The sequence below is a fragment of the Solanum dulcamara genome, chromosome 12 (assembly GCF_947179165.1).
Source record: "Solanum dulcamara chromosome 12, daSolDulc1.2, whole genome shotgun sequence".
Classification (NCBI taxonomy): Eukaryota; Viridiplantae; Streptophyta; class Magnoliopsida; order Solanales; family Solanaceae; genus Solanum; species Solanum dulcamara.
The window spans coordinates 6,465,988-6,482,358 of NC_077248.1; the positions used below are offsets into that span (position 1 = coordinate 6,465,988).

At 32.5% G+C, this 16,371-nt stretch overlaps 1 protein-coding gene across 4 annotated transcripts; it reads right to left on the reverse strand.

The window, feature by feature from the left end:
- Positions 1 to 10,871: 10,871 nt before the first annotated feature.
- Positions 10,872 to 14,065, reverse strand: LOC129876592 (F-box/LRR-repeat protein At1g67190-like). 4 transcript variants are annotated; one of them, XM_055952064.1, is made up of 3 exons: positions 13,914 to 14,065; positions 13,143 to 13,244; positions 10,872 to 12,404 (listed from the first exon to the last, which is right to left on the reverse strand). In XM_055952064.1, the coding sequence occupies exon 3, from the start codon at positions 12,396 to 12,398 to the stop codon at positions 11,145 to 11,147; it is 1,254 nt and encodes a 417-aa protein (XP_055808039.1). In that variant the 5' UTR covers positions 12,399 to 12,404; positions 13,143 to 13,244; positions 13,914 to 14,065; the 3' UTR covers positions 10,872 to 11,144. The 4 variants fall into 4 exon arrangements, with proteins under 4 accessions (XP_055808039.1, XP_055808040.1, XP_055808041.1 ...); XM_055952065.1 differs by having other exon boundaries at positions 10,872 to 12,407; XM_055952066.1 differs by lacking the exon at positions 13,143 to 13,244.
- Between the last annotated feature and the right edge of the window lie 2,306 nt (positions 14,066 to 16,371).

The window sequence follows — 16,371 nt, forward strand, 5'->3', positions numbered from 1 at the left end:
GAAGTTGTGAAAGAGTTGAACCTTCTAAGAAGGTTTTCTTAAAAGTTTTCCTAAACTATAAAATGTTCTTAAGTACTATTAGTTGATTGATGATTTTAATGACTTGAGTTACTAAATAGTTATTTTGCATATTATTAACTACAAATGTATCTTTGTAATAGATTTATAGGTATTGACGATATTCTTGAGTTGAGTTTTGTTGAGAGTATGGATTCATGTTTCATTCACATGAACCCAAGATGAGATTCCCTTGTCATAATTGTATTGAGGTTGAGGTGAGTGGCTTTGTGTATATATGTATTGATTGGAATGAAAAAAATGAACTGGATAGTTAAGAATGTCATTTTTTTCTTCTAGAAAATGAACATAGGACTAAAATAAGGATTTTAGAGTTGATGACGGTGTGAGTGATGATGTGAATGGTGCTTATTTAATATGTGAAAAAAAAATGAAAATAAAGATTGTGGAATAGATGTTTGATAATGACGCGATGATAATATTTGATAATGGTGATGATAATACTTGATAATGGTATGATGATAATATTTGATAATGATGTGATGATGATGTTTTGATGAGGGTGTGAGTGATGATGTGAATGGTGATTATTTAATATGTGTAGAATAATTAATGAAGAGGTATATTGATGAGGATGTTATGTGATGGAGCGGATTGGAGTCTAATGTAATTATGTGACATGTGATTTGCATAATCTGAGTTGATTGGAGTCTTATGAGTATTTTGAAAATAAAGGATCTTTTGAGAAGGAGTTTTAAATAAATGAGTTGTGAGCATTTTTGCTTAAACTATTTATACACTATTTTTGAGTTTAAGAAATAATTATTTTCATCTATGATTTAAAAAGAGTTTAAGCATGAGTTGAGTTTGAGGAGTCTCTTAATTATTTTGAACATGAGTATTTTGATTATAAATGAGTATGAGTTTTTTAACTTGTTAATATGTCTTATTGATCTCTTTAACCATGTGGCTATGTTGCATAAGTCAATTTTCTTGAATGTGTTATTTCACTTGAGTTGTTGGGCTAAAAGCCATAGAGTTGTGATGAGTCTTGAGGAGATGTCATAAATGCTTATCTAAATGTGATTGAGTTGAGTTGAGGATGGAATTGACGAGTGGAGAAGGTCCTAAATGAGACTTGCCATTATGACTTAATTGAATTGAAATGAGAACAAAGTTGATGAGGTGGCAATGTTCCACATAAAACTAGCCGTGAGGGCTTGTTTGAGATGATTGGAGGGAGTTTTATGAGCATGGAGTCATGGGAGGAGTATCGAGCACCGAGGCGGGTGAGAGTAAGTCCATACTCAAACCCCCAAAAATACGCCGCCAACGTAGGTAGGGATGGAACTGTTAAAGTCGGATGCTTCCCATGGGATCGAACCATTAAAGTCGGATGTTTCCCATTTTTATTGTCCTGAAATGATAGGACCTAACTAATTGATGGTATCCATGATTAGGGAGGCGTTCATTCCCTGGCAAAGTATGGACAGACGTGGCAACGACGTCTGATTGTTGTACTATTACTGCCTCATAGGTGATGGTTGTCGGATAAGAGAAACTCCCATTTAGGTCTTGATAGTGCTCTGAGTCAGTTGAGTTGAGTGGTTTACGAGTTGGTCCTGTCTAAACTATTTCTTGTTAGACTTAGGACACTTGAGTGAGTTGTTACTTATTTATTGAGTTGAGTCCTTTGAGTTAATTATTGAGTGATGGTATATGATCGAATTGGGCTAGACGAATTGTGATTGGATTGTGCTTGATATGATTGGTTTGAATGTGATTGTAGATTATTGAGTTGAATTGCAAAATATGGCACATTCTAATTTGCATAGTTATTGAGCTGAGTCCTTTGAGTTGATTGTTGAGTTGATTTTAGATGATCGGACTAGGTGAGGTGTGATGGAATGGATTGTATGATGTGTGATTGGTCTTTGTCTAAAAATATATTCTTACTTTAGACTTATGACGCCTTATTTGAGCTTCTCTTATCTTCCTGAGTTGAAATATTTGAACCAACGTTACTCTTCCTTGAGGTATGTTTCATTCTCCCATTTTACATATCAGTACATTCCAAGTACTGATGCCATTTGGCCTGCATCATTTCATGATGCAGAGACAGGTTTATGAGATCGTCAATAGGAGCATCATTGGGGATCTATTTGCACTCAGCGTATTGGTGAGTCCTCCCCTACATTCGGAGGACGTCGTTTGTGTATTCTTGCATCGAGTTAGCCCTTTTCATTTTGAGTTGAGGTAGCCATAAATATGTCATTGGCACCAATTAGATAGTAGTGATAGAGGCTTCATAGACTAGATAGTGATGCGTCGATTGAGAATTTCTTTCCTTAAATTATTCTTGTCGAATTATTGGCCCATGACCTTTATTCTTTGAGTTAGACTGATGTTTGAGTTGCCCACCGAATATTCTCTTTATTCTTTTGTCTTCCACTGATTGAATGAATGAACGGATGTGTGATCAGGTTATGTGGTTCGCTTGGGAGTCAGAAATGGTTTCTGAGTGCCGGTTACGTCTAGGGTACCCTCCCGAGGTGTGACACTAAATTAATTACATGACTACTTGTGGTTGAGCAAAATAATTTTTTGCTGATGAAAAATCATGAAATTCATCACATTGAGTCTGCTTCATTCCCTGAATCAAATGTTGTAGCAACACATAATCAGTTTAAATCATGACAAAATAATTATCGTGATTGTGGTCGTGGCCATTGTTGTGATGTGGGCGGGGACGTGGTAGAGGACAAAATAATGATCATCATCATGATGGGAATAAACATGAGAACAATAAAGTTTCTCAAAATAATCCTTCTAAGGGTAAATTCAATATTTGTCACCAGTGTAGTATGAAGGGTCATTAGGCACGTGAATGTCGTACACCCGATCATTTTATAAAACTTTATCAAACTTCTCTCAAAAGAAGAGATAATAATGTGGAGGCACACTTAAGTTTTCAGAATGATGTAATAAAGCACTCCCTCAAATAAATATGAAGATATTGAGACAAATCTTGCTTATAAAGATGATGATTTTGAAGGCCTCCAAAATATTACTCATCTGAAAGCTGAGACTTTTATGAGAATATGAATATTGACTGAAAAACTGATCATCTAACTGGGATAAAAATTATAAAAATAATTACTATTTTTCTATTATGTTTGCTACTGTGTTGTTCTTCGTAAATGTGTTTCTTAAGGCAATGCAATTTTTAAAAATTTCTTATGTTGTTAGTCTTTCACGTTCTTATAATGTATCTTTTTGTTTATGAAGAATATAAAAATTCTCACTCATCAGTTGCATCCAAAATCAATTATGATGCTATGTGTCTTATTGATAGTGCCACAACACACACTATTTTAAGAGATAAGAAATATTTCTCTTATTTGATTATGAAAGATGCTAGTGTTAATACAATATCTAGTAGTACAAGATTAATTGAAAAATCCAAAAAAGCTAAAGTTGTAATTATCGGAAGAACAAATTTAACAATTAATGAAGCATTATATTATAGTAAATCTCAAAAAAACTTATTACGTTTCAAAGACATTCGTCAAAATAGCTATCATATTGACACTACAAATGATGAAAAGAATGAATATGTTTATATTACTACAATGATGTCGGACAAGAAGTTTACATTTGAAAAGTTACCCGCTCTTTCATCCGGCTTATACTTCACAAGCATTAGCATGGTTGAAACACATGTCATAGTAAACGAAATGTTTATTTATTCAAATGATTTTATTATCTGGCATGATCGGTTGGGCCATCCCGTTTCTAATATTATGCGCAAAAAAATTGAGAGTTCACATGGACACTCTTTGAAGAACCAAAAGATTCTTCAATTTAAAGAATTCTCTTGTATTGCATGTTCTCAAGGCAAATTGATTACTAGACCATCAGTAATCAAAGTGAGAATTGAATTCCCAGCATTTTTAGAGCGTATACAAGGTAATATATGTGGGCACATTCACCCATCATGTGGACCATTTAAATATTATATAGTTTTAAGAGATGTATCTACAAGATGATCATATGTGTGTTTATTATCAACTCATAATATGACATTTGCAAGATTACTTGTTCAATAATTAAGTTAAGAATACAATTTCCAGATTATGCAATAAAGACAATTCATCTTGATAATGCTGGTGAGTTCACATCTCAAACATTTAATGATTATTATTTGTCCACTGGGATAAGAGTTGAGCATTCGATTGCTCATGCTCATACTCAAAATGGTCTAGCTTAATAATTGATTAAATGCCTTCAATTAATTGCTAGAGTAATGCTTATGAGAACAAAACTTCTCATTTCATTATGGGGTCATGTTATTTTGCATGCAGCATGTATTGTGCGGATCAGACCCACAAGTTATCATAAAATCTTTCCGTTAATTTTGGTTTTTGGTCAAGAGCCAAACATTTCCCATCTTAGAATATTTAGATGTGCGGTATATGTTTCAATTGCTCCACCACAACGTACAAATATGGGTCTGCAAAGAAGGCTAGGGATATATCTTGGGTATGAATCTCCTATAATAAAATATTTGAAACCTATGATTGAAGATTTATATACTGCAAAATTTGTTGATTGTCATTTTGATAAATTAGTATACTCACATTAGGGGGAGAAAGTAAGCAGCTGAAAAATGAAATAGATTAGAATGCATTATTACTATCTCATTTAGATCCTCGTTCAAATAAATGTGAACTGAAAGTTTAAAAGATAATTAATTTACATAATATTGCAAATCAACTGACAGATGTATTCACTAACCTATCAAGAGTTACTAAATCTCATATTCCAGCTGCTAGTGCTCCAATTCGAATTAATGTCCAATAGGATAATTAATTAAAATAAATGAGTCTAAACCATGCTTAAAACGTGGTAGGCCGATCAGTTCCAAAGATAAAAATCCTCAAAAAAGAAAAAGAGCAAACAATCAAGATAGTCATGATATGAAAGAACCTGCTCAAGAAGAGCGAGGAGACCTAACAATTGATAAAACCTTGGAAGAGGTTGATGCGCCTGAAAATAATAAAGAAATTTCAATAAATTATATCTCATCAGAAAAATATGAAATCGAAATAATATAATTATCGACAATAATTTTGCTTATAATATTGCTACTGAAATAATGCAACAAAATGAGGATCTTGAACCAGAATCTGTCGAGAAATGTAGACAGAGTAATAATTGGCCAAAATGGAAAGATGCAATTCAAGTTGAATTAGCTTTGCTCGAAAAATACAAAATTTTTGGACTGATAGTCCAAACACCAGAAGGTATAAATTCAGTGGGGTACAAATGGGTTTTTATGCGAAAACGAAATGAGAAAAATGAAGTCGTAAGATATAAAACACAACTTGTGGCACAAAGATTTTCGCAAAGACTTGACATTGATTATATGAAAACATATTCCCATGTGATGAATGTAATCACTTTCAGGTATCTTATGAATCTGACAATTTATAAAAAATTTGGCATGCATTGGATGGATGTTGTTGCAACCTATTTATATGGCTCTCTAAACAACGATATTTTTATGAAAATTCCTGAAAGATTTAAAATGCCTAAAATATATAAAGACTCTTGGAAACTTGTTCAATAAAACTTCAAAAAAAATTATACGGGCTGAAACAATCAAGGCGAATGTGGTACAATCGTCTTAGAAAATATTTGCTAAAAGAAGGATTAAAAAATGATTCAATTTGCCCTTGTGTATTTATGAAAAGGTCTGGATCAGAATTTGTCATAACAGTTGTATATGTTGATGATTTGAATATCATTGGAACTCCTGAAGACCTTTCAAAGCCAGTAAAATGTATGAAAAAGTAATTTGAAATGAAAAAAACCTCAGAAAGACAATTTTATCTTGGTCTACAAATTGAACATTTAGCAAATGAGATATTTGTCCATCAATCAACATATACTGAAAATATTTTTAAAAGATTTTACATAGATAAAGCACATCCACTAAGTACCCCAATGATTGTGAGATTACTTGATATTAATAAAGATTCATTTCGACCACACGAAAATGATGAATAACTTGTTGGTGCTGAAATATCATATCTTAGTGCAATTAGTGCATTAATATATCTTGCCAACAATTTTAGAACAAATATAACTTTCTCTATAAACTTGTTGGCAAGATTTAGTCTTCCCCAACACGAAGACATTGAAATGAAATTAAGCATATGTTTAGATACATCTGAGAGACCACCGATATGGGATTGTTTTACTCAAATGAATTCGCGTTAGAATTAATTGATTATGCAGATGCAGGATATTTGTCTGATCCCCATAAAGGTCAATTGCAGACAAGCTACTTATTTACATGTGGTGGTACATCTATATCATAACGTTCAACAAAGCAAACTATGGTTGTCACTTCTTAAAATCATGCAGAAATAATAGTCATTCATGAACCAAGTCGAGAATGCGTTTGGTTAAGATCAATAACTCAACAAATTCAAGAAACATGTGGCTTTTCTTTAAAAAGAGACGTTCCAACATATTGTATGAAGACAATGCTGCATGTATAGCTCAACTAAAGGGAGGATACATCAAAAAAGACAGAACAAAATATATTTCACCAAATTTCTTCTTTACTCGTGATCTATAAAAAGAAAGGTGAAATAGATGTTCAACAAGTTCGTTCAAGTGATAATTTAGCAAATATGTTCACCAAGACATTGCCAACTTCAACATTTGAGATACAATATTGGAATGCGAAAACTTAACCATCTGAATCATGGTCTTCATCAAGGGAGAGTAGAATACGCATTGTACTCTTTTTTCCTTAGGCTAGGTTTTGTCCTACTGAATTTTTCTGGTAAAATTTTTAATGAGGCGGCAATTAATGCATATTAAAAATAACTATATATATATATATATATGTGTGTGTGTGTGTGTTCTTTCAATAGAATTTGTTTTTCTTTCACATAGACATTCAAGGAGGAGTGTTGTAAAACAATTATGTGGATATCCATTCATCTGATTTACTTTTTCCCCAGCTTACTTTGTCGACCACTACCTCTACCACTTTACTTTTCCCCTAACTCACTATTTATCCCTTGAAAATTGGCTATAAATAGCTACTAAATCTATGAAATGTAGTACATAGATCAAATAATTATCTCTCTTTTTTCTGTCTTCCTTTCTTATCTTTTACTTACTCTCCCTATAATTTAATTACTTTTATAATAAGAATGTATATGATCAAAAGGAGAAAAAGGAAGGATGTGCAATAGCTTCTCTTGGCAAAGATACTTTTGGTAAGTGATGCATGCATGCAAGACAAATCTTCTTTTTCCTTTTATTTTTCAGTTAATTAAACAGTTTTTTTTCTATATTATTAAACTATAGTATATAATAGGTTGACATGATGGCTCACAGAGGTATCCAAGGAAATGAATTTAAGTTCTTTTTGACATTTCATCTTCATGAGAGATCCATCCAGAAGAAAGGGAATTCTAACTAATTAAAGTCAATGTCGTTGGTAAAAACACCTTACTTATTACAATGTTGTCATTCAACATCACATTATCATATATATATATAGAGAGAGAGAGAGAGAGAGAATTAATTTTTTTCACTACAAGGTCTTCTTCCAGGACTCAATGCTCATAAAATTTTATCCAATCAGTTCAATCTAATCATTCGGCAAGTCTCATTTGGACTTTTATCAATCCATCAATTCTATCACAATCAAACCTCTCAAAAAATCATACTATCCAATCAATTCCAATCACATCTTTCAAAAGTAGTTTAGATATGCATTTATTACAACATTTAATTCTATTCAATCATTTGGGTTCAATTGATGAAAATAGAAAGGGCCTTCAAGTTTCATTAAGGCTACATTCATATTCAATCCCATTCACATTCAAGGCATTCATAATTTATGGTTTTAGACCCAATCATTACATAGGGACATTTAAATATTGGTAAGTTTCTTGTTAGGGTTCATCTAGAAAAAGGCAAAATCATTTGTTACAAGTATTATAGTCATAAAACAATCATCAATATCATATTATGCAAGAATATACTAAGGTTTAAGGAAAACTTTCAAAAAATTACTCATGGAAGACTCAATTCAACTCAATTCCACACATCAACTAATTAGGGCACATGGAAGAACTCAAATCCATGTTTTAGTTAGCCTTACATACCTGGAATGTAGACTGAGCAATCAAATTGCAAAGAATTTATTTGAATCTCTTGAACTGTAGCTTCTTCTCCTCTCCTTAGCACTAGCTCTTAAGTTAATTTTCCGTAAAAAGACTTAGGAATGTATTTAGGAACTCTTTTAAGGTCAAAAATGACCTAAGAAAGTTGGGGGTTAAGTATAGGAGGGGTGGAAAAAAGTCCAGAATGCCCCTCACTTAAATTTGAAAATCGGGTATTGTGATGAAGCAAGTCCGCGACGTGGACTTGTTCCATTTCAATACGTTTTTCAACTTAACACATAAATCACATTCATTGAATGCTTTTTATGAACAATTTCAGCTTAACACATAAATCGTAACAATTTGAACTTAACACATAAATCGCATTCATTGAATGCATTTTCTGAACAATTTTAACTTAACACATAAATCGCATTTATTGAATGTGTTTTATGAACAAATGATGAAAATGAGATATGTTGGGACAGGGCTGCGACGCGGACCTGTTGCGCACTCTTCTGGCTAAGCAATTTTGTCCCAAAAAATTATCTTTTGATCTGGTTGGTCTAAAATTCAACCGAGATCACTTTTTCACATGATTTTTCTTCTTGATCGACATTCTGACTTCGGATTGGCCAAAAAAATTAGAGATGATACGTTATGTGAGTGTGCTATTCTCTAGGGATTTTTTGATAATTTTCGGGATATAACATATATAGTCATGATAATATGTTAATTAATTACCCTAATATTAATAAAAGATATATAATACGATGAATGCAAGGTCAGGACTCAGGATCATGAAGTTCCATTCGTGTTTATAATTCTATATATATAGAGAGAGAGAATTATCGAACGAGCTTAACTGATGAGATCAATGTCATTTTTGCTGAATCGGTATCTAATTTATCTTCAATTTTCATGTGTCACCTTCTGATGTGTCCAACTGTTAAATTCGGATTACCCATACAATATTATTTTTGAGATGAGAAATGCATATCACGAAAGGGAGTAAAAAGAAGGATATGCACAATGGCTTTTCTTGGCAAAAATACTTTTGGTAAGTGATGCATGCAAGTCAAATCTTCTTTTTCCTTTTATTTTTTTCACTTAATTAACAGATATTTTTTTTTATGTATTATTAAAAAGAACGATACTATATAATAGTTTGACATGATGGCTCATGGATATCCAAGGAAATGAATTTAAGTTTCTTTCGACATTTTATCTCCATCAAAAAGAAGAGAGGTAATTCTAACTAATTAAAGTCAGTGCCATTGGTAAAAATACCTTACTCATACAATGGTGTCATTCAACATCACTTTATCATACAAGTTTTAATATATAGAGAGGTAAGATATCTACGATCTATAAACTATAGGTAAAAAAGAAGTAGCTTAGCGCATTAAATATTTTGCTATGTGCATAATACATAAAACGATCAAATTATAAGGATCTATTGTATATAATTTTGTTTTACATTTCTATAAAAAACAATATTTTCACAACATAAACACGTGACCTATTAGCCATATGACAACAACTTCGACTATAGATAAGTCACTTTAAAATATGGGATTTGTAATGAAAAAAACAAAAAATAATACAGCAGCATGAGCTAAACTTCATTTGATGACACAAAAATAATCAATCAAAAAGTTATCAAATTCAAAGCCATGAAAATTATGTGTTACTTACTTCTTATGTTTCAATTGGTTTATTTTAATTTTTTTTAGTCCGTTTTAAAAATAATTTTTCTTTTTCTTTTTGGAAATTAAGTAATTCGAATCTCCACATGTCATATTTAAAACTACAATATTAAGGATATTTTTATACCTTCTACATATCTTTAGTTTAAGATCACAAAAAAAATTTTAAAAAAATAATCTAAAATTTCGTATCAAATCAAAATCAGACAATCAAATTGAAACGAATAGTGTAGTTAGCAAACCAATCCAGACTCACAAGGTATTCTATATATGTGTCTCCTCTATCATGATTTGACTCTAAAATGAGTATGCAACTTTTGTTCCTTCTGCATTGACCTGACTACTTTGTTAATACTCACTCCGTTCACGTTTGATATGATACACTTAAGAAGTAATAAATAAAATAATAACTTATTTATCTCCCCTAATTATTGTAGGTCATATCACTCGTATGAATTATTATAATTACTTAATAATAAAAGTAAAATAGGTATAAAATGACAAATTATCTGTTGTTTTTCTTAAAATTGAACATTCAATATACGTACTTTCTAAAATTTAGCAAAAACTCGGATACAGTACAAGCAAATTCACTTAAATTATATCAATTGCATTGTTATATCTCTCCTTTATATGATACTGCCCAAATTATTGGTTTTATGATTTGGTATTATTATTTTTTTAATGTAAAAGTAACATCCCCTGTATTTGATATCGAATGTCACATGACTCAAACGCTAATTTAGTGAGCTATATAATTTATGAATAAATCCCTTTACTTTGCCCATACCAAGAAGGCATAAGCTGTTGATACACAATGTAGATATAAATGACTGATGGAAGTAACTTAAAAGAGGAGTGTTGCACATAGCGTGACATCCAACACAAAATTAAACAATTTATTTTTTAAATCTTTAAAGATCGATATGTCATGAGAAAATATAGAAAATCCCTAAAACTTTTTACATATATGATTTTCATCTAAGATGCTCATAAATGGAGCAACATGACTAACAAGACACGTATAGCCAACCTCAACTTTGTTTCTAATAGTTGTGAAAATAGAAACTAAGAATAGGCATATGAACTTCAGCCAATATACAATAGCTTGAAGCACAAATTTATCTACAAAAAAGAAATATGTTTCCCAACTAAGTAGAAAAACTATCCACAACTCTATATCTGACAAAAAACTGAACTCCAATGCAATAGTTCCTCGTATCTATACAAATTGAAACTGAACATCCACACGTCGGTATTTCCTCATAAGCGTTGTAATAAAGGTTGTGAACTTAGCAAAGATGTGACATTCTTCAGGTGTGTTGACATCCGAGACAGCGCCACCAATGACCAACTTCCTCAAATTAGGGCACCTTTGCAGCAATTCCCCTATCCAATGTGATTTAAGGTGACTAATCAATATCCAGCGAAGCTCCACTTCAACCACATTTTCCAATTGACCATAACCAAGCAATCCACACTGAAGTGTCTGTCCAAGTTCATAGGCCAAGGATAAATGAGTTAACTGAGGAAAGCAAGCAGAAGTAGTCTTGCTCACCACAAACTCATTGTTGTCATCTTCAAACACAACACCGCATAGACTCATCCTTCTAGCCTTTGATAATTTTACAATCATTCGACAGAAATAGGACCGAGATGTTGTGAAGTAGCGGATATCCACAATCTCAAGATTTTCAGCATTCTTACCAACATCAAGACGGGAGATAATAACTTCATCCAATACTAGGATTCTCAATGTCCCTTTGCCCCCAAGCTCAAAAGTACGAATGTCACAATCAATTAGGTGCAGCTTCTCAAGGATATTAGCCTCCAAAATGATTTCCCTCAACTCAAAGGCTTCAAGATGGATATCTTTCAGAGAGTTACTACTCAGTATCATTGACATCTCTGGCCTATTCGTACCAACATCCAGATCGACAAAATTTAAAACCTCAACTTTGGGGCAGGCAGAGAGCAAACAATTCAGGTTCAAAGTTGATATTTTGACGCGGGTTAGTGAAATAGACCTCAAGCAAGGAAACTTTAGGTAACTAGGAAATCCGGAAATAGTATTATCTGTCAGATCCAACAGTTCCAGTCTCTGGCGACTACATATTTCAAGTATATTAAGGTGTGGGGTTTTAACATTGTAATGCAACTGGCACAAGGTATCACTTGTACGGATTAGCCAAGAAATCACCGGAGCAATAGTGAACTCAACATCGTCTTTCAAGATTATTGAAAGACACTGCAGTGCTTTAGTCTGGAAAATTGTCCGAGTTATAATCTCTTCAAGTCTGCTCTCCGTGAGTTCATCATAAACAGGCCAGTCATTCAAATTAAATGCAAGCGTATGAAGATGATTCCTCCATGCCACTTTCCACTTCCGGCAAGTTAAAGATGCAAAAACAAGATCTCGTGCTGCTCCAACCCGGGACAATATGTTGCCAATGACCTCGACAGGAAAATCCTCCATAACCTCCTACTAAAAACAAGTTGGCAGGGTTAACAGAAAAAAGATGCTATATCCAAAAAAATACAATTGAGACATTGAAGCCTCCAATTCCCACCACAATTTTATCCAAGCCAGGGGGTGATTATCAACCAATCTAAAGTCAACTGTCCAATTACTCTCACCAATCCATGAATGGAAAGATCATCATAAACAAATTGAAACACAAACCTCAAATCATACTCTTCAAACAGAGATTGACAATAAATCTCATGCCACTTTTGTGGGAAATTCAAGCAAAAAATGAAATACAAACAGACCAGCACAAGGAAAATCTACTGAAACGGATTCCTTAAATCCACCTTAAAATCCACATTCAAGAACTTGGCTAACTTATCTCAAATTTGAGGATTATGAACAAAATGCAAGAATTTGGCTGACTAATCTCAAATTTGAGGATTATGATCACGATTCACGACAGCCCAGGGGAAAGGCTGATAAAAAGATAGGAAATTTCAAGCTCATTCTTCTATATTAAAAGATTTCCAGATTATATAAAATGTCACATTTATTAGTCATAAGATCCTTTAGAAGCATAAGCAACAACGTCGCCGAATAGAAGCAAGGACAACACATTTTAGCAACCTATTGGGAACCCATACAATCTATCTTCAAAATCTGTAACAGCATATTATAACACATCTCTTTTTCAATAGAGAAATCACACTCCCAACAATATAATTATTTGATGTTCGGAAAGATGCTCACCACAATCACTAGATAAATCGATGGACAAATGTATAAGAAAATTTGCAGCCCACAGGCCCTAGCTTCTTAAGACTTCAAGAATTTTTTATTTCCCTTTCGCTCCTGAATACAAGATGGAAACAAGCAATTAAGCAAAGCCTAAAAAGAACATTCAACACTAAAAATCATAATTATACATGTTTCCCCAAAGAGAAATATGAGTTTTACATTTATTCCAAAAACAGAAAAAAGGAACGTCTGTGTTTTGGGATCTGAAAATCTAAATTTAGAGTGTGTTCGGTATGAAGGAAAACATTCTCCAGAAAATGCTCCCTAAAAAGAACATTCACAACTAAAAATCATAAAACGCTTTTAGGATAGTATTTTATGCTTATCTATCAAGCACAAGAAAATAAATAAGAAACACACCTATTTTCCAAAATAAAATATTTTTCAAGAGAAATTTCCCTTAACACAGCCTTAATGTTATGATATCTGATTATCTCATATTCATGAAAATGTCTTTATAATTTGCAGTACAAAGCCGATAACTAAGATTAACCAAAGAAATCGATCCGTCAGATTCAAACTACCACCAGAGTATCAGACTATCAGTATACATTGTCTCAACTCTCAATAGGGGGAAAGTAATGAACCAAATCAAAGAAGGTACTAACTTGAAAATTAATCGAAAATGTTGTATCTGTTTCATGTTCAAACAAGAAAGAAATGATAAATCAGTACTAGACAGAAGCCTGTTCGCCGGAAGAAGGGAGGAAATCCGAAATATACCTGCCGTCGCTGACGATTTTCGCCGGAGAAGAAAGAGGAATCTGGCGGACGATCGATTCTCCGTCCTGAATCTAGGGTTTCAACTTCGTTTTCTTTCCGATTTTGTTTCAGAGCTTAAGCTCCAAACAGAAAGGTAAGAAACTTTATAGCGCACAAAGACAAGAACAAATAGAAGGCGGTGAAGCTGTTAGCGGGATCTTTTTAGTTTCTGTTAGTGTTCGAATTTTCTAGCTAAATTAACATTAACTATATATTATTAAAATACATTATTATTTTTTTAATTTATTTTTTTGGTTTCCAATTGGGTGTCTGATATCCACGTTAGAGCCCGATTAAATTCGAATTCGTGTCAAAAAGTTTCACATTGTAAGTAAACCGCTCTTTAAAAAAGCGACTCCATACCCGGGGAGACTTAAACTCCAGGCCTCTGGTTAAAAATAAAGGATTGCTTATCATTCCACCACAACTCTTAATGGTAAAACACACTAATATTGATGGTATGTGGTGTACCTCTCTTTGTTAATTTAAAAGTAGTGCTAAATGGACTTCACATAGATAATTAGAGGAATTAATTGAATTTTTTTTATCTTGGTCTATAAATTGAATATTTTGCAAATGAGATATTTATCCATCAATCAATATATACTGAAAAAAAAATTTAAAAGCCTTTACATGAATAAAGCACATCTACTGAGTACCCCAATGGTTGTGAGATCTCTTGATAATAATAAAGATCCATTTCGACCTAACAAAAATGATGAAGAGCTTGTTGGTGCTGAAATATCATATCTTAGTGCAATTAATGCATTAATGTATCTTGCCAACAATTCTAGAACAGATATAACTTTCTCTATAAATTTGTTAGCAAGATTTAGTCTTCCCCAACACGAAGACATTGAAATGGAATTAAGCATATATTTAGATACATCTGAGAGACCACCGATATGGGATTGTTTTACTCAAATGAATTCGTGTTAGAATTAATTGGTTATGCAGATGCAGGATATTTGTCTGATCCCCATAAAGGTCGATCGCAGACAAGCTACTTATTTACATGTGGTGGTACATCTATATCATAACGTTCAACAAAGCAAACTATGGTTGTCACTTCTTAAAATCATGCAGAGATAATAGTCATTCATGAAGCAAGTCGAGAATGCGTTTGGTTATGATCAATAACTCAACAAATTCAAGAAACATGTGGCTTTTCTTTGAAAAGAGACGTTTCAACATATTGTATGAAGACAATGTTGCATGTATAGCTCAACTAAAGGGAGGATACATCAAAAAAGACAGAACAAAATATATTTTCCCAAAATTCTTCTTTACTCAAGATCTTTAAAAGAAAGGTGAAATAGATGTTCAACAAGTTCGTTCAAGTGATAATTTAGCAAATATGTTCACTAAGGCATTGCTAACTTCAACATTTGAGATATTGAGATACAATATTGGAATGCAAAAAACTTAACCATCTGAATCATGGTCTTCATTAGGGGAGAGTAGAATACACGTTGTACTCTTTTTTTCCTAGGCTAGGTTTTGTCCTATTGGATTTTTCTTGCAAGATTTTTAATGAAGCGGCAATTAATGCTTATTTAGAATAACTATATATATATATATATATATATATATATATATATATATTCTTTCAATAGAATTTGTTATTCTTTCACGTAGAAATTCAAGGGGGAGTGTTGTAAAACAATTATGTGGATATCCATTCATCTACTTTACTTTTTCCCCACCTTACTTTGTCCCCTATCTCTACCACTTTACTTTTTCCCTAACTCACTATTTATCCCTTGAAAATTGGCTATAAATAGCCACTAAATCTATGAAATATAATACACAGATCAAATAATTATCTCCCCTCTTTTTGTCTTCCTTTCTTGTCTTTTGCTTACTCTCCCTATAATTTAATTATAATTTTTGAGTAATTGAGATACAATATTGGAATGTGAAATCTTAATCATCTGAATCGTGGTCTTCATCAGGGGGAGTTGAATACGCGTTGCATTATTTTTTCTTTAATCGAGGTTTTGTCCCACTGATTTTTCTAGCAAGATTTTTAATGATGCAGCAATCAATGCGTATGAGAATAACTATATATATTTGTTCTTTCAATAGAATTTGCTTTTCTTTTATATGGACATTTAAGGGGGAGTGTTATAAAATAATTATGTGGATGTCCATTCATCCACTTTATTTTTCCCACCTTACTTTGTCTCCTATCCCTACCTCTTTACTTTTCCCTTAACTCACTATTTATCCCTTGAAAATTGGCTATAAATAGCTACTAAATCTGTGAAATGTAATATATAGATCAAATAATTATCTCTTCTTTTTTAATCTTCCTTTCTTATCTTTTACTTACTCTCCCTATAATTTAATTACTTTTATAATAAGAATGCATATGATCAAAGGAAGAAAAAGGAAGGATGTGCAATAGCTTCCCTTA